The sequence below is a fragment of the Leptonychotes weddellii genome, chromosome 1, assembly GCF_054177405.1.
Source record: "Leptonychotes weddellii isolate Sample4059 chromosome 1, ASM5417740v2, whole genome shotgun sequence".
Classification (NCBI taxonomy): domain Eukaryota; kingdom Metazoa; phylum Chordata; class Mammalia; order Carnivora; family Phocidae; genus Leptonychotes; species Leptonychotes weddellii.
The window spans coordinates 22,518,738-22,542,086 of record NC_138369.1 but is presented as its reverse complement, the minus strand read 5'-3'; the positions used below and the strand labels follow the sequence as shown (position 1 = coordinate 22,542,086).

The 23,349-nt window shown below is 40.5% G+C and overlaps 1 protein-coding gene across 1 annotated transcript in view; it reads left to right on the top strand.

Moving 5' to 3' along the window:
- Nucleotides 1-1,983: 1,983 nt before the first annotated feature.
- LOC145721580 (protein CFAP20DC-like) overlaps nucleotides 1,984-23,349 on the top strand; it is a 58,973-nt gene continuing 37,607 nt past the window's right edge. The window contains exons 1-3 of the mRNA XM_081819972.1: nucleotides 1,984-4,026; nucleotides 5,278-5,481; nucleotides 16,879-16,940. Of these exons, the coding sequence (XP_081676098.1) occupies nucleotides 5,311-5,481; nucleotides 16,879-16,940 (233 nt within the window). The 5' untranslated portion in view covers nucleotides 1,984-4,026; nucleotides 5,278-5,310. The remainder of the gene's footprint in view (nucleotides 4,027-5,277; nucleotides 5,482-16,878; nucleotides 16,941-23,349) is intronic.

Below are 23,349 nucleotides of genomic sequence, written 5' to 3'. Positions count from 1 at the left end.
ACACCACCATTGTGAACTTAGCCTTAGAACTTAGAACAGTTCAGTAAAACCAGTTCTTATCTGAGGCTCACAACATTCTATAGGCACATGTTTGATGGATTAAGCTATTCTGCCGTAATATCTTGAGAAGAGAAATTAGGCAAAGAGCATCAAGTTGTAAGGTTACTTTTGTTTGTTGTGTTTTATCATCTTGCTGGAATTACCCGTTTTCCTTTTAATCATCATCAAGACTCTGTGTGATGAACTAGTACTATACCCAGTTATATGCTACATTTTTTTTTTTTTTAAGTAGACTTCATGCCCATTGTGGAGCCCAACACAAGGCTTGAACTCACAACCCTGAGATCAAGAGTCAGACACATAACCAACTGAGCCACCCAGGTACCCCTTATGCTGCCTTATTTTATGCTCATTTTTTTTTAAAGATTTTATTTAGTTATTTTACAGAGACACAGTGAGAGAGGGAACACAAGCAAGGGGAGTGGGAGAGGGAGAAGCAGGCTTCCCGTGGAGCAGGGAGCCCGATGCAGGACTCGATCCCAGGCGGAACTCGATCCCAGGACCCTGGGATCATGACCTGAGCCAAAGGCAGACGCTTAACGACTGAGTCACCCAGGCACCCCTGCTCATTTCTTTCTAGCTCTTGATTGTCCTACTAGATTGTAAGGCCTGTGAAAGCAGGGGCCACATCTCACTTGTCTCTCTGACTTCACTGTGTTAGGCTTCTAAAAATGTCTGAAGATCAAAAGAAGAGTGGTTCGACTGGTTTCATGAGGGAAGAACTTGCTTGGGAATCTGAGCACAGCTGAATTGTATAGCCTAGAGCCCATTACCTCCTTCCTAAAACAAATCCGACTGATAATGTCTCCCTTCTTTCCTACAAGGATATTTTGAGACAAAATTGGGTTATACGTAACATTTTGAACCTTTTGGAGACAGAATTAGATAGGACACTTGTCTCTCACAAGTTGTATAATTTAGTTAGATGCCATCTTGTGCTGGAGTCCCCTTTAATGTGAAGACTTTCTTGCAAGCCTTCTTTTGAAAAATATATAATTTAAATGATTTAGCCTTTCCGGTGATTTTGAAATGGCTTAAGAGATTACAAATCAAGACTGTATCGGGGGACTAAGTTAATTACCTGTCTCTGCCACCAGTTGCTCCATCCATGACCCTGGAAAAAGTCACTTCTTTCTCTCAGCTCATTTTCGCCTGCTCTTCCAACATGTTGTCAGAATACATTTTACTGTTGTAGGAAATAAATTCATGGAAATTCAGAGTTCTGAGCAGATTGATCATCAACAGTTCCTGGCCCATAATAGGGTCTCAGTAAGTATTTGTAGGTACTTACTAGTGAATGAACTGATCGGTGCATTTTCAACACTGCAGATGACTGCAGTATTCCCGGCAGGCGCCATTTCCCCAGCCTCTGCTTCAGTACTTCCAGCGGTGGAGAGACTTCACTCCCTCTGAAGACCACTCATTCCCTTTGTTAACAAGTTTAATTACCATCAATGCCACCTTGGACTCCTGCGAGGCATCTTCCAAATCTGCGGGGCAGTTAGTCACTGCCAAGCTGCATTCCTCAAGCATCTTAGACATATCTGTGTTGTAGTGTTGATCTGGGTACATATAACACTCTGACTTATAATGCCTGTTATGTCTCCCTTTCTTGACTGTGAGCTCCATGAGGACAGGGCGGGGTGTCTTATTTTCTTTATACTCCCAGCTCCTGACATAGTACAGAATAGATGAGAGACTGGGGGAGGGGAGAACAGAGAAAATGAGAAGAAAGAACAATAATAACAGGGAGCACATGTATTGATGGCCAACTCAGCGGTCCTCCTAAGAAGGATGTACTCACCCAAGGAGGTGTGCACCAAAAACCATCCACTGGGCTTGAAGAAAATATTGAAACTATTCCCATTTTTTTAAGCTCAACCATTTTAATTTCTATTTTCTGTATGTTTTATACTATGCATACTAGTTTAATATAGCTATACATGTGTTTTGTTTATTTTTATTTATTTTTAAAGATTTTATTTATTTATTTGACAGAGAGCGAGAAAGCACAGGCAGGGGGAACAATAGTGGGAGAGGGAGAAGCAGGCTCCCCGCTGAGCAGGGAGCCTGACATGGGGCTCAATCCCAGGACACTGGGATCATGTCCTGAGCCGAAGGCAGACACTTAACCAGCTGAGCCACCCAGGTACCCATGTGTTTCATTTATAAACAAACATATATTAGAAGGTACATACACAAACATTTTTTCATAAAGGTGCACATCATAAGTTTGGAGACCCTTCATATAGCTGTTTGTCAGGTACTATGCTAAGTATTTTACATGCATTATTTCATTTAGCCCATTGAAAATCAAGTGAGGTATATACTATAGTTCCATTTTACAGATGAAGAAACTGAGGCACGGAAAGGTTAATTTGCCCAGTCACATCCAGCTGGTAACCAGTGGGACAAGGGCCCAGACCCAGATCTGTCTGGCTTAACTGCTTCCCATTCTCTCTTGTTTTCTGTCCTAACACCTAGGGTTGGACCTGAGGCACAGTACAGGTTTGTAGATTAAATACATAAAATGAATGGATGAATTAATCATACTTAGCACATCTTAAAGCTTTCTCAAGAAAAATTGTGAAAATGAAAATAAAATTTCCTTTCTCACTGTAAAGGTGTGTTGGCAACAACAAGCCAAATGACATGCCCAGGTGACACAATGGAACACTTCATTCCATTTCTTGGCAGAAAAACTGAAGCGAAGGCCAGCAAGTCACTGTTTACCGCTGGGCCTGAAGTCAGGCTGCTAGTCTTGTTTTCACATCTGATGACTACCTTGTTTTTATGGAGCTATAACTTATATACCATAGAAATCAGCTTTTTAAAGAGTACAGTTCAGTTTTCAGTATATCCACGAAATTCTGCAGCAACTTAATTTCAGAACGTATGCATCACCTCCCAAAGAAACTACACACCCATTCCTGCTCTCTCTGTCCTGGGCAACCACCAGTCTGCTTTCTGTCTCTATGGATTTGTGCATCCTGGACATTTCATATAAGTGGGATCATACAGTCTGTGACCTTTTGTCTCTGACTTCTTTCACTTAGCATAATATTTTCAAGGTTCATCCATGTTGTAGCGCGTGTATCAGTACTTTGTGACTCTTCATGGGCAAATTACGTTCCATTGTGTGGATAAACAAGAATCTGTCCATCAGTTGATGGACATTTGGTTGTTTCCACCTTCTGACTGTTATGAATGGTGCTGCTGTGAACATTGGTGTTCAAGTTTTTGTATGAACATATGTTTTCAATTCTCTTGGATATATACCTAGGAGCAAGTTGCTGGGCCACATGGCAGATGTTTAACATTTTGAGGAACCACCAAACTGTTTTCCAAAGTGATGGCACCATTTTACATTTTCACCGGCAGTGTGTGAGGATTCCAATTTCTTTACATCCTCACCAACGTTTGTTGCTATCAAACTTTTGTATAATAACAGTCCTAGTGGTCGTGAGTGGGATTTCACTGCGGTGATGATTTATATTTCTCTAATGACAGTGATGTCAAGTATCTTTTCTTGTGTTTATTGCTCCCCCAAGTATTTCTTCTGAATTCAAATTATTGCTATTTTTCTTTTTTTTTTAGTGTCTTTCATTGAAATATAAATTTTGTTCTTATGCTATCTGTTTTGTCCCAGGAACTCTCAAAACATATTAAATATTCATGAAATCTCCTATTAGGGATTGCATAGTCTCTCAGGGTGCCAGGCGGCTGGAGCCATGAGTTGTAAAAATTTAAATGAGTTTCCACCAGCAACTTTCCAGAAACTCTCTACGTTACATTATTAGATCACAAGCTTTGATAATCCCAAAATTATGGTAATGATAGTGCTTTATTTAAAAGTTCATAGGAACACCAAGACTTTTTTTTAATTATATTTTCTTAACTTTTTATATCCCTGTGAGGCAGAAAAGAAGAGAAAGCAGTAGCTGTCTCAAAGGGTCCTCCGAGAAAGTAAGTGTAGAGATTTGAATATCTAAAAAATTCTAATGTGTCATGAAACAAACCTTTTATCTTTTTAGAGAGGGAGGTGGAGGGTGGGGAGGGAGAGAGAGAATCCCAAGCAGGTTCCATGCCCAGCGTGGAGCCCAATGCAGGGCTTAACCAACTGAGCCACCCAGGCACCCCATGAAATAAACCTTTTTGAGCACAACCAATGTTTGCAGATGGATAAGAAAATTTCAAGATTGTTTTTAAGTTATATGGCAGTCCTGGATATAAATCAGTACTCAAATGTGATGCTAACATTTCAGCGATGTTGAAATTAACCTTTGCTATCAAACTTGGTTTAGATCACAGAGAAAGGAAAGGTTTTGAAAATTCCATATAACAATTTCTTCCCTGTACATTGAAAGAATATTTACATTAGCCTCTAAAGATTCGTAGTAGTATTCATGGGGGGGAAAAATGCCTGACAGATTACATGTATAGCAAAGTCCATATTAGTGTAAGTGTTTATTATAGCTGTGAGGTCTTTCTGGCTTTCAGAACTTACATGTTCCCATTTTAAGATTAAATATTATTTGATGGCTTTTATCAGCATTAGTCATTCTCAACCTACTGTAAGTTGAATGTATTTGGTCATGTTCACAGTGACGAAATTCATCAGTATTGTTGAAACTGGACTTTTATATGGAAAGTGATTTTTCTTTTCAAAAAAACTTTTTGGATTTTTGTTTAGTCAAATACTGGTCAAGCACCAGACATGGGAAATACAGTGAATGTAAGGCAGTGTTTGCCTTTGTAGAGCTTGTAGACCACCCGCAAATGCCAAAACCATTAGATAATTGCAATTTTGGTGAATGCTAGAAATGAACACCTTCTGATTCCAGGAGAACACTTAGTGGAGGGGCCGCCCCAGTTTGTGCTTGTCAGAAAAGGCTTCCCTGGGAGATGACACAATGTGGGACCTAAAGGGCGCCTAGGAGTTAGCCAGCACATGGGCCTCACAGGCTAGCGCTAAGGCAGACACGAGCTTGATGCTCTCGAGGACTTTAATGGGCGTGGCTGATGTGCCAGGAGCAAAAAGACAAGGTGAGGCAGGGCGGGGGGCAGGCGTTGTATAAGGGCACGTTAAGGATCTGGGCCTTGGTCAGTGGAGAGCCACCAAAGGGGTTAAGGCTGTACAGTAGCATGTGTTGGTGATCTATAAATTAAGAACAGGCAGTGACCCTTTGCTCCGTCCCTTTCTTCTCTCTTGTTCAGGAATATGATTGGAGAAACTATCAGCCCAGCCAGATGAGTGAATCTGAGTTGCAAATGTTGGCAAGCCTGCGGCGGCAACAGAATGAAGAACTGGAGGACCCAGGGGCTCCCCATGGCCTGAGCGCATCCCAGGTTGACAACTGTAACGTCAGCATTAGTACCAGCAGCGACGACACGACCACCTGGAACTCCTGCCTGCCACCAGTGAGTCCAGGGCTCTGGGTCTTTGTGTACTGCCTTAACGAGGAGCAAACTTCTTTCCAACAAAGCCCAGCCTTGCCTGGGAAACCTAGGGCCAACATGAGAACGCTGCCCATGAGAAATATTCGGAGCCCATTCAGGAGCATCTGGCTGGCTCAGTCAGTAGAGCAGGCAACTCTTGATCTTGGGGTTGAGTTCAAGCCCCGCATTGGGTGTAGAGATTACTTACAAATAAAATAAAAGAAAGAAATATTCAGAGCCCATTCTGAATTAGTGTTTTAGGTCTGAGGGCATTGTCTTTTCGTAAGCTGTCTTACTTACCTTCAGATAATGGATGTTCATTATGTGGTGATATATACGAACATACATTGAAAGCAAAAAGGAATCATTTTACTGTCAATTCTGGGTCTTTCACTGTATCCGCAGCTCCTAGCACAGGCCTGGCACATAGAGAGGGCTCAGTATTTGTTAAATGAATGAACAAAAAAGATGTTTGCTGCTCCCAGTATCTGAGGGCCGTGATAGGCACTGCAGACGATTTAACAGCTTATCTTTTCCCATATGTTTATACAGTTAAAGCACTTTTAAATATGGCCCATCATCCTCACAATGGACCAGCCGAGGAGTTGGATCAGGTCAAAGTCTTCCTGTGTTTCAGTTGAAGAAACTAAACTCTCCTAGGCCCAAGCTTCCACACCTGGTCAGTGGTGGAGCCCAGAGCAGAGCCCGGTGTTTTGACTCAGTCTATTTTCCCCACTTCTGGCCTTGGGGATCTTATGGCTGAATTGGAAAGACAAAGTGGAAACACTGATAGAACAGTCCTATACAGCTTAAAAAATCATAAGGCAGAATAGTAAAATCAGTATTTTAATAGTGGTATTTAAAGCTGCTATTTCTTTAAACACCTAGAGACATTTTAAGACCTCCATGAACCCAAGGAAATTTACTTATAATTTACTTATATTTACCTATAAGGCCACATTCAACATCAAATCAAACATATTAAAATACACTTTCATCCAACAGTAAATATTACTTTTTTACTGTATAATTTTTGAAGGGAAATATAAAATTTATTTATATTTATATAAAATTAGGTAAAGCCTGAGTTCAAGTGTAGTTGACAGTAGATAATGTATGTTTTAAGAGTCTAATTAAATATTTATTAATTTTACAATTTTCTTTCCGAGAAATTTTTTTTTCAAAGTCTCCAGCATCTTTGTAGACGTTAGCAATCTCGGAGGCTCTGGCACTAGGCTTTCTATGTGTTACCTAACTCAGTCTTTTTTTTTTTTTTTTTTTTTTTTTTTTTTAAGATTTTATTTATTTATTTGACACAGAGAGAGATAGCGAGAGCAGGAACACAAGCAGGGGGAGCGGGAGAGGGAGAAGCAGGCTTCCCGCCGAGCAGGGAGCCCGATGTGGGACTCGATCCCAGGACGCTGGGATCATGACCTGAGCTGAAGGCAGACGCTTAACGACTGAGCCACCCAGGCGCCCTACCTAACTCAGTCTTTACTGCTATCTTATGTGGTAAGCACTGTTAAGTTCCCAATTCCAGATGAGAAAATTGACTCTTGAGTGTAGTGATTCAGACTTAGCTTGGCATGACTCCTCTGAGTTTGAGCTCCTAACCACCATGATGGGGTGACTTCTGTGTGTGACTTAATTTGCCAAATGGGTACCATGGATATCCAGCAGATGGTGACATTTCTGCTCTGGAAAGTACATACACGTCTTCATGGAGGAGGAATTCAGATTGACTCTAAGGCAATGTAGGGAAAGAAGGATGTTTTCATGAGTGTTTTTTATCCCTACTTTGCCCACCCTCCAGGCTTCCCTTGCCTCAGTTATGTTTTCATTAAACTAAATGCTCAAACATGCATAAGGCCTCCAGCAGCTTTGGTGCCAAAGAATATCTACCCATCCAACAAGAACACCCCTGTGTGCTGGTTACTCAGAGTATCCTTGTAGCAGATCTAAGAACATTAAGAGTAAGTTGCAGATTTTTGCCAATGCAATTTACAATGGAATTGAAATATTGCCTTTCTTATAAAATATTCCTCAGCAGTCAGTTAAATGGAAAGTAAGAAAGAGAACAGTGGCCTCCTGAACGAACTCATTCTGTCGTGAAGTAGCTTGGAGACCAACATTACAAAGGACAAACCGAGGAATGATTATTTATGGACTGAAAAGGCTGAGCTCTTGGTTGCCCTGGATACCGGGTGTTCATCACTGTCCTGTGCTGGCAAGGACTAGAGTCCTCATGCACAACAACTACTCTGCTCTAAAAGTATACAGCCAAAAATAACACCAATGGTAATGAACTTAATAACCCCTCCGTTTGACCAAATGAGAAATTGAAAACAGTCTATTTTTTAGACAGAGAAAATAATTGAAAAGCCCACTTTTGGTATTCATAAGATATGTTTATTACTGCATCAAATTCAGTCTATTTCAATATTGGAACTATCACCAAATGGAAAATTGCATTTCTTAATGAACTCTGCATCTTGTTGCTCATATAGAGTTTAAATAGAGCAATTTACAAGAACTATTGTGGTCTTTCTGAGAGCTCATGCCTTTCTCTTTAGAAGTTGTACAGGGAGAGTGAAAAAGAAGAAATGAACGAACTCATTACTTTATTTAACACAATGGTACCCTGCTTTTCATGTATCTCAGTGGCGCCGCCGCCATCCACAGTGACACTCCACCAGAAATTTGGAGTACATCTCTATTTCTCCCACTGCTTCATTTCCAAATCCTAAGAATCCTCAGGATTTTACCCCTCCCTACCTAACACCATAACCTTGGCACTTTACTTTTCATCCACGTTCCCTCAGTAGGCTCCTGGTACCTCTGTACCTCCCATCCAAGCACCTGATGGTGAGGAACATCTGCTCTGAGGTCAAATGGCCAAGGTTCAAATCTAAGCCATGACCTTTTAAAACACTTGGCACTATATCTGAGACATAATAAGTAATTAATTTAGTAAATTAAGGTTATTTGTCATTATTATTGTCATTATTATTCACACTAGTGATCTTCCTAAAGCCCGGATCTAATCTTACCTCTTCCCTGCATAAAGCCTTTCCTAGTTCCCATTGGCTCTTTGGTTTGGCATACAGGGCCCCCCATGGTGTGAGACCTGCTCCCCTCCCCCAGCTCATCTCTCACTGTTCCTCACCTTTTACTCCATGCTTCGGTCCAAGTTATAACTTCCTGAATGCACTCTGCACACATCCTTGTACCTTGTACCTGATGATCTCTCCAGACATAGCTCCAAAGCCTGCTGTAGCCCTTCTCCAGGCCTCATTGTGAGAGACAGACCTTCCTTTCTGCCACTAGAGCCAGGAATATCTCAATGACATTATTGTTCCTGAACCCAAATTCTGCTGCCTGTCACCTGAAAGATCGTTACTCAACAGATGAGTTTGGATTGGAAAGGAGTTTGAGCTTTATTCAGGAGACCAGCCACCTGGGGAGAAGGTAGACTCTTGTCCACAGGCCAACTCAGAGGGTTCTGCCTGGCCCAGGGGTTTTTAAAGGGGTTTAAGGCAGTTAATAAACAAGGGGAGTACAGTGGCCTGCAACATATCTTGGTTCCATGCAGACTAGATGATGCCAAAGATAGACGTTAACTCAGTGCTTGGGGCTTGTGCAAGGGGGTCCAGCTCTTGTTTCCCGATGTGCAGGACTGTGTTCTTCCTGCAAAGGAGGGCAAGGTCTGCAGATACACAAAGGGAGGTGAGTAAAATCATTTGTGTGACCTGAAAAAGAACAGCACCTTGCTACAAAATTACTGGACTCATCTGAAAGCCAAGGTGGCTTCCAACAGACTTGCTGGCCTCTGTGGCCTGGGAAAGTTCTGGTCCTTCACTCCTCAAGGCTGGTGGTCTGCAAATCTCAAAGAAAGTTAAGTTAGTTCGGTTACAAATCAAGGGCCTTCGGTCAGCAAGTAAGGAGTGTGTTAACTTGAAGCAACCCTTAAGACCAGCTGGGGTGCTGTTAAACTCTCAGCCTAGCTTATCTGTCTCACATTAATTCATTCCACATACTTGTTTTTTTGCTTTTGTTTTTAAGCGGTACAATAGGCTGTGAACTATGCTGGGGATAAAAATAAAGCTTGACCTGGCCTTGAGAGGTTCACCATATTGGAGAGAGGCGGAGAGTCAACATCTCACTCTAAGTCAGGGCACTGAGTGATGACAGAATGAAGAGTTTCATAATAGCTCTTAGAAGAGAGGCCCACGTCAGAGAAAGCAGTTGATTCTACTCTTGGTTTCAAGGATATTTTCACAGAGAAGGCTACAATTAAGTCAGAGTTCAAGAATGCATGCAAGCTCATGTGGAAAGAGGGGGAAAGGAATTCCAAGTTCTGAAAAGGGACAGAATAAATCTATGGAGGTGAGAGTGGAGTCTCTCCTTGAACAGGATAATCTCCTCTTAGTGTCCTTGTTTCTCCATCACCTTGAACAGAATTTGGAATGACTCTTTGCTTGTCTCACCATCCACCCCTAGCCAGCATACACCCAGAAGGCCCCCATGCTCTAGCTGCACCATGCAGCATGCCCGTCACTGCCGTGCCCTGTGTCCAGATCATGTCAGTCATTTCGTTGCTCATCATGCTCTTCCCTCTGCCTGGGGAGACCCTCCATCCCTCTTCTCTACCCAGGACACTCCCTTGTTTTCCAAGGCCCAACTCAAACATCACTGCTTTGTGAAACCCTCTCCTACACTCCACCACGCTGCACAGAATTATTCCTTCCTTCTGTGGGTTCCCATTATCTTCAGTCTCAATGTTAGCATTTACCACATCAGGGAACCATTGTTAGTGATGTGCCCGAGGCCTGGTTGTGAGCTCAGTAGGCTTGATTTATTTGGCAAGAGATGCCTACAAAAGTAGGCAAAGTACAAAAGTGCATGCTGAGCACAGTGCCTGGCATGAGGTCACACTCAGTCTCTGGTTATTAGTCATCGACTGAATGAATCAGTCAGAAACATTAAAAAGAATCCTTTTTTACTCTACAATAAGGTAGTTTTCATCAAAATTCCAAAATAAACATCAGCTTTGCTTTGCTTAAATAAACCCTGGACGATGCAGATAATATTTTACATTCAAGATTTGATAAATGGATATTAAATATACATACAAAGGAAAAATCCCTCTCTGGACAGGGCTTGATGACCAAGGGTTTAAAACAGAGATTTAAGTAGGTCACATTCAATTTAGCATCTTTACCTAACGACTTCACACACGCTGTAGTCTGAAACCAGAAAGCCCATGTGGAGTAAAGTGAAGAGTCTGTAGCGAAATCTATTGTGTTTACTACAAGCTCTGATTCCTCAGCTTTCCTCAGCATCTGTACAGTTCAGAGTGATATGTACTGTTTAAAAGGTGTTTAGATATAATAAATTAGTCATTTAAAAGTGTAATTAAATGTAACCATATTTCTCATAGCAAATTGGCTTTTGTAGGCATCTCTTGCCAAATAAATCAAGCCTACTGAGAAATCCATTGGCCTTTGACAAATTTTTCAAAGTTTCTAACTTAGAACCAAATTCAATTAAAACAATACTTTACAACTTCTGTGGAAACCAGGCTACAAGTAATCAATTTTGGAGGGTTTCTGTTAGGAGTAGCCCTCATGAGATTTATTCAAAAACTCGGCTGTGGGCAGTCTTAGGAAGGGAGCTAGGAGTTGCTTATAATGAATTCTTAAATGAATTTTATTTTGATGAGGGCTTTTGATTGACAATAACATAAAATCATGTCGTGTGTGTGTGTGTGTGTGTGTGTGTGTGGTTTCTTTTTAAGGAAAAAGAGTAGCTATTAATGGAAACAGCTTTTTGCGATGCCCAAAAGAATCTAGACTGCTTCAGCCAACCTGAGCTCAAATCCCAGCTCTGCCATTTACTGGCACGATGGCCTATAAAATGGGAATCATAAAAGGCCTTCCTCGTATCGGCATGGTGAGAATTGAATGAGTGCAGGGGATGCACATGCCCAGTGCCTAACAGAGTAAGCTCATTGTTACCTGCTGCTCCCCCAAAGTTACTCTCCTCAAAGGGCAACTTGAGTGATGAGAAAAGATTTCTAGGATATTTCCCCTTTTTGTGACTACTGAGGGCGGTAAGGAGAGGTAGAGGTTCTGTTGTGCTTGTTTTGATGTGAGCTTAAAAACTAAAATCCAGACTTATCCCCTCAAAGCTTTACAAATAAGCCCTTTCATTATTTTATTATTTCAATATTTCATTATTTCTCTGTCCTGCCTCTACCTGAGATTCAAGAAAAGCATGACTCGTGTGCACGCTGTCTTGTAAGCTGAAAACCTAAAACCATCATTCCTTCAAGAATTCCCATAACCTAATATCAAGCATGTAAGTCTCCTCAGCTTGTTTAAAAAAAAAAAATGTTCATTGCATGCATCCATCAACATGGCACATTGCACAGCATAGTATTTGGAGAAAAACAAGGCAAAATGCACTTAATAAAATTACAAGCATATGGTGAGGTTCTCAGACAAGTTATTTACGGTCTTGATTAACCTTGTAGCATTTATGCCATTTTCATAGGTTTTACATAACACCATGAAAATATCGTCTTTACCTTTTAACATGGCAGGATTATCTTATCTCCTGTTCTTTTATTTAGCCTTCACTTCTCTCCCTCACCCCCAGATTTCTAGCAGCTTGATCATGGAAAAGCAAAGCTTCTTGTGCTCAGTGGCAAATTTTAGGAGTTCCGTTTTCCTGACACTGGCGCATAGCAACAGCGCCACCAAAAGGACAAGGTCCTCAGTTTCTAGGATCTGTTCCATTTCTTTGCTCATCAGCGTATCAGCGTTTTACGTGATGATTGCTGGCTGCTACGTGTCCAGTATATAATATATTGGCATTTCAGGCTCTTTACAGTTAATAGGTCTTAATTTGTTCTGATCTACAGATTCATTAACTTCTCAGCTCTTTTTGGGTGTAATGAGTTTTCTTTTAATTCTCCTGAACTAAAAAGGTAAGTAGTTGATTGTGCTAAGCTGCAGATAAATCAGATGAGCAGATGTTCTTATACCACTATAGAAATGATATATGAAAACTGATATTAGAGTCAATGTAATACTGAAATGTGTGAGTTGTTCTGTGTTTAGTGACTATGAAAGTCACCCCATGAAATAAACTTTCCTCATCCTTGAAGTATCATCTTTTTTTTTAAGATTTTATTTATTTATTTATTTCATTTATTTATTTGGCAGAGAGGGAGCAGGAGAATACAAGCAGTGGGAGCAGCTGGGAGAGGGAGAAACAGGCCGCCTGTCGAGCAGGGAGCCCAATGCGGGGCTCAATCCCAGGACCCCGGGATCATGACCTGAGCCGAAAGCAGACGCTTAATGACTGAGCCACCCAGGCGTCCCTCAAAATATTATCTAGTATACCTTATGTTTGTCCCACATTTAGCAATGTGGCAAAACTTATCTTCTTTAATTTTAAATATATAGTGATATGTCATAAGATTGAAATCAAATGAATTTAATTTATGGTGAGGAGGCCATCTTATAGATCTCAAATAAATATTTCAGACCACTTTTTTTTTTTTTTTTTTTTTTGCTGCCATAACCTGACCTGAGTTTTATCATACGTGTTTTCAAAAACTTTGGTATTCACCACTGTAGGTGAACCTCTGAGCTGGATTAAGCACTACAACCTAATGGTTAAGAGGATAAACTGTGGTGAACTGGGTTCAAACTCTGATCCACTATTTCCTGGCTGGCGTGACCTTGGGTTAGCACCCAGTGTCTGAATTTCCTCTTCTGTTAGATGTAGTTGTCAATCCTGTCTGTTTCACAGAATTACTGTGAGGAACAAATGAGATAATATCTACCAAGGATTTAACACAGAGTATTTGCTGATTAAATGTCAGCCAGTGCTATGATTATTGTCATAGTTATCTGTAGGTATTGGTTGTTCTTCTTTTGCTGCTTCTTACGGTAGTCCCTGAATATGGCTGAATTCCAAAGTCAAAAAACAATTTTTTTTTTTTTTTACCTGGTGCTTTCGTCGGATATTACCTACCTAGGATTAGTACAGATAGGTTTACTGCTGCATATGTATCAAAACAGATCTGGTTCTGTTTGTGGATGGGGACATCTGGCCTCAGACATCCCATCATGTTCCTCCCAACCCCACCATGTTCAGAAAGCTTTTAGAAACCATTAGGCACATTCTTCTTCGTTCTGATTTGGATCTAGGAAAATAAAAAGACCTCATCCAAGTGAAAACTCTGCCCTTTCAGAGCATCAAAGCAAAGTTATGGGAACTGAAATACCTTGAAGGAGCTTTTTAGCTGCATCATTGCCGTAATCCCCTCCTGTCCCTGAGTCTGATTATGAAATTAGGAGACATGTACAAAGAAAGGGAATTGGGGCCACCCAGTTTTGTATGATACCCACTCCGAAACAAGACTTGCATCCTTCCCCAGCTGAGTCCCTAGCAGTCGGGGCATGTAAGTCCGTGGACAGCAGCTACGTGCGGCAGCCAGAATGCTCTGCCCTGATACGCCATCTTTAAATGGAAGTGGGTTGTTGAATAAAATATTTGGGGGCAACAACTTGGTAACTAGTTTTCAGTACTAAAAATGAAGTTAAAGAGTGCTCGCTTCGGCAGCACATATACTAAAAATGAAGTTAAAGAATCGGGTGTTCAGACTGAGGTCCATTACCCTACAACTATTTTAACGGGATTTTTTTTCCTTTACTTTTCTGTTCCCTCATGTTAGCACTCGTTACTATTTCGAAACATTTCCACTGGTTATTTTTTGTTGTTGTTTTCTAACACTTAGAAACCACCACAAATGTGACTTTTTTGTTGACTGTGTTCTTTTTTGCTATTTGCATCACTGGATCAGTTTTATATAGACATGAGCAAATGCAGAAAGGGTCAGTCTGTGTAGTCTGAGAGCTGAGTCACAAACAAGACAGGATTCTGTAGCCATTTCTAGTCTCCAGAGGATGGAGTAAGTCATTTGGAATAAGGGGGTTGGAAACAGGTGTAAATAGAATTAATAGTATAAAATTAAGAAAATGGAAATTTGCTGAATACCAGAACTGTGATGCATAGAGAGTTATGGAAATGCCTCTGGAAGCAAATCGGCGGAGGCCCATTCACTGGAGGCCTGAGTACAGCTGAACTACTGGGCGAATACCAATGAACATATTATCGGGAGTATTTCTGCACCAGTGTGAGATTCTCTAGAATCTAGGCCGTTAGGCCCTTTGCTTACTAATTCCTTTTTTGCTGTGAAATAATAAAGCCTAAATCATAAAATGAAATTTCACTTGCAAATTGCTGGAAGTCTTATTTCTCCAGTGAGATCAAATATGTCTTATGACATGTTTTTCTTTCCACTGTTCTCCCAGCTGTTGTTTCTTATTACTGAAATGGCGAGGCATTGATACCGGTTCAATTACCAAAGTATCTGAGAACATTTAAATTCATGGTGCATCACAGAAAGTCAGGCTAAGTGACTGTGATTATCAGACAGGGTGTTTGATTTAAATTAAAGGAACACGTCCAAGAGATTATTTATAGAGGAAGACTGTTTACTCTAAAGAATTCCCATGACCCACATCTTTAATATTTTAGGACCCACTGAAATAAGGAGTATGTGGAAAATAAGGGACATGTGCTCTATATGTATATAGACACCATTGCCATACTGTTTCCTCGTCAGGGTCAGCACTGTAGGACCACATTATGGGTCCGAAAAGCTTAACACGAACCCTGTTGGGTTAGGAAGTAATGGAAATCCTTTAAGCGCAATTCAAAAATGTATACCAAATTCCAACTGGTAATAAAATGAGAATGTTAAAAATGATTTTCATATTAGAATTACATGGCTGTTAACCACATAAGAAAAATCCTGCGAGCTGATGTTCGAAAAGAGAATGTGTATCAGATATAACGGAATTTTCTCCCTTTGTAGAACAAAGGAAAAACATCAAATTCCATTGGAGGCAAGAGTTTAAAGCTTATTTGGGGATGTAGTTGTTTAGCGGTGTTTTATTTTATTTTTTTTTATTATGTTATGTTAATCCCGATACATTACATCATTAGTTTTAGATATAGTGTTCCATGATTCATTGTTTGTGCATAACACCCAGTGCTCCATGCAGAATGTGCCCTCCTCAATACCCACCACCAGGCTAACCCATCCCCCCACCCCCCTCCCCTCTAGAACCCTCAGTTTGTTTTTTAGAGTCCATCGTCTCTCAGGGTTATCTCCCCCTCCGATTTCCCCCCCTTCATTCTTCCCCTCCTGCTATCTTCTTCTTCTTCTTCTTCTTCTTCTTTTTTAACATATAATGTATTATTTGTTTCAGAGGTACAGATCTGTGATTCAACAGTCTTGCACAATTCACAGTGCTCACCATAGCACATACCCTCCCCAATGTCTATCACCCAGCCACCCCATCCCTCCCCACCCCCCACCACTCCAGCAACCCTCATTTTGTTTCCTGAGATTTAAGAATTCCTCATATCAGTGAGGTCATATGATGCGTGTCTTTCTCTGACTGACTTATTTCACTCAGCATAACACCCTCCAGTTCCATCCACGTCGTTGCAAATGGCAAGATTTCATTCCTTTGGATGGCTGCATAATATTCCACTGTGTGTGTGTGTGTGTGTGTGTGTGTGTTTGTGTATACCACATCTTCTTTATCCATTCATCTGTCGATGGGCATCTTGGCTCTTTCCACAGTTTGGCTATTGTGGACATTTGTTTAGCGGTATTTTGAAATAGTAACTTAAACGTTCCTCGCGGAAGGAAAAGTTGAGATTTCACATTTTTGTTAGGTACTGGCACCATTTTTTTCAATTCACTGATTAATGCTTGAGGTTTTATTATACACTTGGGGAAATGACCACTTTGACCTGAGATTTACATGTGTAATTCCATTAGCGAAAGTGCAAGTTATCCTTGCAGACTTCCTGACGTGGAGATATAAATATATAATCCTTATCTCTGGGTCTCTGAGTTACTGCTGATACCTGCTGTGCAGCGCTAGCTCCATGAGATACCTTTTATTTTACTGTAGCTGGAAAGATCAATGAATGTTAACGGTGTAAAAACTCCACAAGGAGGAAGGTCCACACGTGAACTTTAATTGCACCATAGATGCTATCTTGTGCAGTGACTGGCCATTAAAATAACCTGCTTCTTCTCGTGTGTACCACCTTGTTATTTGCTGGATCTCCCAAACAGCCCGTAGGTCCTCAGTGAAATAAACAGCCCCTTCTTGAGATTGTTCCTCAGGAAAAAATGACAGCAATGATAGTGCCTGGGAAAGTGTATGTAAAGAGCATTACCCTGGTGAGCACCTCACAAATGGTTTGTCTTTTTTACAGCCTGTCAACCAGGGTCGTCACTATCAGAAAGAAATGAATCCACCTTCTCCTTCTAACCCCCGGTAAGAATCATTAATAAGCTAAGTATCTTTTTTTTTTGAAATTATTTAAAAGATTGTGCATTTTTCTTAGTGTCACAAAAAAGAGCTTCCAAAGTTCTTTTCTTTAGAAGGCTTAGTTCAGTCTACTTTTCTTATTTAGAGCACTGTGGTATGGTGGTTAACAGTCTACCTAGGTTTAAATGGCATCTCTGCCTTTTACAAGCTGTAGGACTTTGAGCAAGCCAGTTAACTCAGGGTCATCCGGGCATAATAACTACCCTCTGCTCTTTTGGGATAATCATACGAATGAATACATGAAAAATTCATAGCACAGTTTCTGGCTCGCAGCAAGCTCTCTTTAAGTGTTAATTTATTCCATATTATTCTATTTGCATAGATATTTCATTTTAATCGGTATGTGATGTTTAGTACATTTTAGGCATGAATTTTTTGGTATTTCTGGTCCCTTTAAATTTATCAAGATAGCAGGGTGCCTGGGTGGCTCAGTCATTAAGCGTCTGCCTTCAGCTCAGGTCATGATCCCAGGGTCCTGGGATCGAGCCCCACATCGGGCTCCCCACTCAGCCAGGAGCCTGCTTCTCCCTCTCCCACTCCCCCTGCTTGTGTTCCTGCTCTCGCTATGTCTCTGTCAAATAAATAAATAAAATCTTTAAAAAAAAAATTTATCAAGATAGCTTGTATCAGTTCAAAGGCCATTCTCTTTTTTCAAAATCCCTAAAGTTAATCCCAAAATTATTTCATTATTTCAAAAATGTCATTGGTATTATGAGTCATTTGTCAATATAGAAAAATCTCATTATCTTAGGCTCACTAAAGACAAGCAAATTGGAATTTGTGTTTTGAAATATATGTAGTATTATATGGTTTTCCAAAAAAATAAATTTGTTTATCAGTACAAATCAGTATCACTTTATTACAATTTATTAAATACTAGGAATTTATTAAAAATCAGTCTATCTTGAGCTCCATCTGCAGGATCTTAGTTGTTGTAATGCATCTCATTGTCCAGCTCTCTCACCTGTCCTGTGGGTTGTCCCATAAAATGGACCAAAACACCAGTGATAGTAGTGTAGCTCTGGCTCTAGAGTGTGATATTTTTTTTTTTTAAGATTTTATTTATTTATTTCAGAGAGAGACAGAGAGAGCACGAGCAGGGGGAGGGGCAGAGAGAAGCAGGCTCCCCATTGAGCAGGGAGCCCCACACACGGCTCGACCCCAGGACCCCAGGATCGTGAACGAGCCAAAGTCAGACGTTTAACTAACTGAGCCACCCAGGCACCCCTAGAGTGTGATATTTATTACAGTGTTTGAATTATAGTTGAACATATAAAAAACAACTTAGCTAGTGTTAAAATAGAGACAGAGACAGAGAGAGACAGGAAGGATTTGTTAAATAAGAATACAGGGCTCATCAGAAAGGATGAATACTTAACCATTTACATCGACGTGGATGGAACTGGGGGTAATTATGCTGAGCTAAATAAGTCAATCAGAGAAAGATAATTATCATACAGTTTCACTCCTATGTGGAATATAAGAAACAGGGCAGAGGACCATAGGAGAAGGGAGGGAAAACAGAATGGGAAGTCATCAGAGAGGGAGAAAAACCATGAGAGACTCTTAACTATAGGAAACAAACTGAGGGTTGCTGGGAGGGAGGGTGGGTGTGGGGATGGGGTAAATGGGTGATGGACATTAAGGAGGGCACGTGATGGGATGAGCACTGTTACACGCAACTGATGAATTACTGAACTCTACATCTGAAACTAATGTACTTACTATATGTTAGTTAATTAAATTTAAATAAAAACAAAAAATTAAAAAGAATACAGGGCTGTCCCCTGGAACGCAAGGGCAGCCAAGCCTCAGGAAGGGAACAGGACCGGAATGCTGAGAGGCAGCCAGGCGGTATCCTCACTCCATCTCTGCTTGCTTCTTCCTGTCTGTTCCATTCTTCTCTCTAAGCACCAGCTTTCTGTTTCCAGTCAACATATGGCTGTCTGACAGCTCTTGAGTTTATGTATTACAGTTCAAAATACATGCCGAGCCTGACAAGCTATGTCTGAATCCCAATTCCTACTTTGCAGGGGAGAGCATGTGATTGGCCTAGCTTGGGCCAAGTATCCACTTTTGGTCCAGTCAGCAATGAACAGCCAACCCAGCCATGTAAAACTAACATGGCTGCCAGGAGACCACCTACATAGTTTATGGGACTTTTAATGGTGCCCAGAATATTAACAGAAGTAGAGCAAATGTTCTTTATTAGTAATCACTTCTAAGTGTTCCTGGTCTATATACATGATCTGGTCATTCTTTCATGTTTTGTAGTAGGGAGAATTGCAACTATCATAAATAGATATAATAAGGAGTTCAAAATTGAGTTTGTAATTTCAGAGTATATGAAAAGGTGTTTTAACATTCTTAAAATCAGTTGTCTCTTGACATGTAAATATGTCTCTTACAATCTTTCAGCTCATAAGCTCTTTTTATCTGTGTATGAGTAAACTTTTAAGGTAACTGGAAATCCAGCTTTGGTCCAAATTATAACAAAGTCAGGGTTTGTAATCTGAACAAACGAATGTGATAGTTCAGATATGTTAGAAAGTGGAGCCTTTGTTTTGATAAAAAGAGAAAGAGGACCAAATTCCCATCCTAATTCTGCTACTAACCCATTGATCTCAGACAAGCCTCTCAACCTATCCAGACCTCACCAATAATATGAACACCCTCATGTGTAAAGGAAAGGATTTGAGTTTCATGTTCTCTCAGGTCACTTCCAGCTTCATGATTCTCTGACTTTCATGAGACTCATTATGGATTTTACATATGAAACCCAGTTCCACCATCACAGGGAACACTGCCCTACAGAGAAAACATACTTCATAATGTTGGATTAGTTAATATCTGGATGTAATGCTATGTAACTTTAAATATCTCTTTTCATGTTTGATTCCCAAAGATAGAATATAAGAAAATTCACCAACCAGACAGCATATTTTATTTAGCCAATTAAATGTTCATTCATTTAGGGAAAATTAATTTACATTTTTACACAGTAAAGTAAAAAGCCAAATTCCAAAGCAAAAAATAAAATGCTGTCAATCCCATTTGCCAGCAGGTTATCCACCCATTTTCCTAGAAAATTATTATTTAGCTGTTCAGAAAACTTGCAGATTATGTGGTTGGCTCTTGGCTCCATAAATCCAGCAGCTTGAAAGAATTGGCAGAAAGACATTGGACCATAAATAAAGACAATGATAAAGTTATGAGGTCAACATAGATCATCATATAAAAATGGGATAAATTCAATCATGTAATACATGTAAGTTAACTTAAAATTGAAAACTATGATTCTTTTAAGATTTGTATTTATTATATTTCTTACAAATAGTATCCCACACCTGGACCCTAAAACACAGAACTCTAAAATTTAAGATTAAATTTAAAAGATGCTGATAATGAATATGAAAAAATATATAAGAAATGAAAAGATAAGTCTCTAAGTCTACCCCTTGGATAAACAAGCATTTAACCTGAATTCTGGATTGAAAGTTCTGCCTGCGGAGGCTCTGAACACATAAGAGGCAGGTAGTCTCTTGATTTCCTGAATTAAGTGTTATTATGATCAGAGTAACGCAGACATGATGGGGATGAAGACGTGTGCGTGCAGGTCTATCGAGAGAGCATGCTGGTGCCCTGTGGGAGTGGAAGTGGCCACATTAGCTTCAGTGAAGTATCTACAACTACTCCAGAGAACTAAGATTTTACCCACACTCATACTCCTACCCATACTTGTACCCATACTCATGTCCACACACATAGATATAGATTTAAGAGTGTCAGTTTTCAGTTAGCTTAATTAATGTCACAGAACAACCAATATCCCCAAAGTCTTTCATTTACATTTTGCTCTGGGAAGATTTTTCTTTCTGCAGTATAATTACCTTCTTAGTTTTATGTGGTTATGATTAAAGTTAAAGATAGCATGCAATTCACAAAGCAGGCAAATTTGGGTTTTGAAGAGTTGACGCTAAGATGCCAATAGCTAAAACACGGCATATATTCATAGATTGTTTTCCTCAGAGTCAAAGAATCCACTTGCGCTCACAGGGTGTTGCTTGACTTTGGATGGAGGTGGGAAACAATGGTAATCATTTCCAGAGAAGTGTACAGTCTAGGAATTGAAATCCACATGGTTTACCTCATCATATCGCCCGGTGTCCAGATTTGCAACAAAGCCATTTCCCTTCACATTGTTAGGCCTGGGTCTAATCGTTCTTATAATTTTTGCGTAACATGCTGACGGATATTTCGGCAGCATCTCAGATTCCAGGGCCCTTGCCTCCAGTGTCCACCCACACTGCCTCGTGGGGCACTGACAGCCTCTATGAGAAGGTGCAGAAATGGCTAAGATAATCTAATACAATTTAGAGGCGTGTTGGGTAGGAGGAAACAATTTCACAGTTCATTCCTGTTGAGAAATGTCTCCTCGCATGTAAACTTACATGCTGCCAAATGGAGCAAAATGGATGCTGTTTGCAGCCTTAAGTCATTTCTTTTTTTTTTTAAAGATTTTATTTATTTGCGAGAGAGAGAGAGAATGAGAGACAGAGAGCGTGAGAGGGAGGAGGGTCAGAGGGAGAAGCAGACTCCCTGCCGAGCAGGGAGCCCGATGCGGGACTCGATCCAGGGACTCCAGGATCATGACCTGAGCCGAAGGCAGTCGCTTAACCAACTGAGCCACCCAGGCGCCCAGAAAATTAGGGGGAGGCTCCATAAGGTTCTAAATGTTTATGGAAATAAACAGTAGAGAAAATAATCCCCGAATGCCCAAACAGTAATGAATGGCATGGTTTTCTGAAGTGTTTGCTTTATGATTTATCGCTTATCTGTAGATTTTTCAAATGTCACCACCGATTGTGTGAAGGCTTGCATCCTTTGCCACTTTGCTACATGTTTGTGTGATATAAACATACTTATAACTATAATTAGATGATAAAGCCCTGCAGACTTTGACAAGTGATTAATAACCACTGACCCCAGTTCATGCTGGCTCAGCCGGCCTGACTGAGGCAACTGGCCTGTCATCGTAACCTACAAGTACTACTCTGGACTGATCACCGTGGCTTCATTTTTCTTTTCTCTCCAGTTGTCAGGACTCAGCCTGATGGGCTTCTCTATTGCTTAAGCTTTTTTTTTTCCTACCAACACAAAAGAGAGAAAATGTATAAATAAATAAAATTAAATACAGAACTTGCATGTTGTGTTTCTCCCCAAATGATTAAGTTTGGATAATTTTAAAACAAGTGAGTCGGATTTTTTAACAAATACTCCTCCTTCAGCCCAAAGCCCAACAGAGGATTTCCTGATTAGCTGTGCAAACCATTTCTCTGAATGTTGTGTTATTGTTTTCAAGTATCTCTATTTTTGCATTACATCTTAATGATCTGTTTATAAAACCAAAGGCACCAGTTTTTACTTTCATCATTTCTCTTGTTAGCTTAAGAAAAGCTGTCCATATTGCTGTGTCTCGTTTCATACTCCCATTTCCAGCAATTCACACCTGCTCATCTGCGGGCTGTGATTCTCCATACTCAGAGCCCCAGTCCGGTTCACGCTCCTTGAACGCCATTGCTGTTTGAGCTCTGGGTTCCCCGGAGGGCAGGGTGCATGTTCTCTCTCCTCCCAGTGCTGTTCAGCTGGCCTGGCTTGGGTAGGAGCTGAGGGAGGGAGAGTAGAAGTATGCCCAGATAACACTGAGAAATGAAAGTCTTCATCCTGAAAGTTAACCAGTTAAATGTCAATTTTTTCCCTACATCTTTGCAAGAATTACCCTTTCCTTTCCTGAAAATAGGATGACAATGGTATTGCTTTATTCATAAGCAGGATAACAATGTGTTTTTATGAGAGGCTCTTATTTGGATAGAGTTTAAATCTAATTGCCATTCATGTTCCACTCCCTGCCAACCAGCGATCCCTAGACACTGATAACCATTAGAATGGTCCTAATCTTTAATATATAATATGTATTATTTATACAAGCTATTTAATAATAGCTTCCAATACCCTCTATATTCTATGACTCTGAAAGTTATATGTCCAGTCCTGACCCTCCCCGGAATTCCAGACTCATCTATCCAAGCTGCCACTTGACAGATACCCACTTGGATCTCAAATCCAAGCATTCACAACAACCTGGTTTTCTCTCCCTCTACACATCTGTTTATTCTTCAGTCTTCTCCATCTCAGAAAATGCCACCATCATCCCACTTTTACTCAAGGCAGAAACCAAGAGTGCTCCCTGCTTCCTCACCCTGACCCATTCCATGTCCATCCCCAGCAAGTTGTGCTGGTGCTCCCTCCAACCAAAGCATATGCCAGGTCCAGCCACTCTCCACTGCTGCAATCC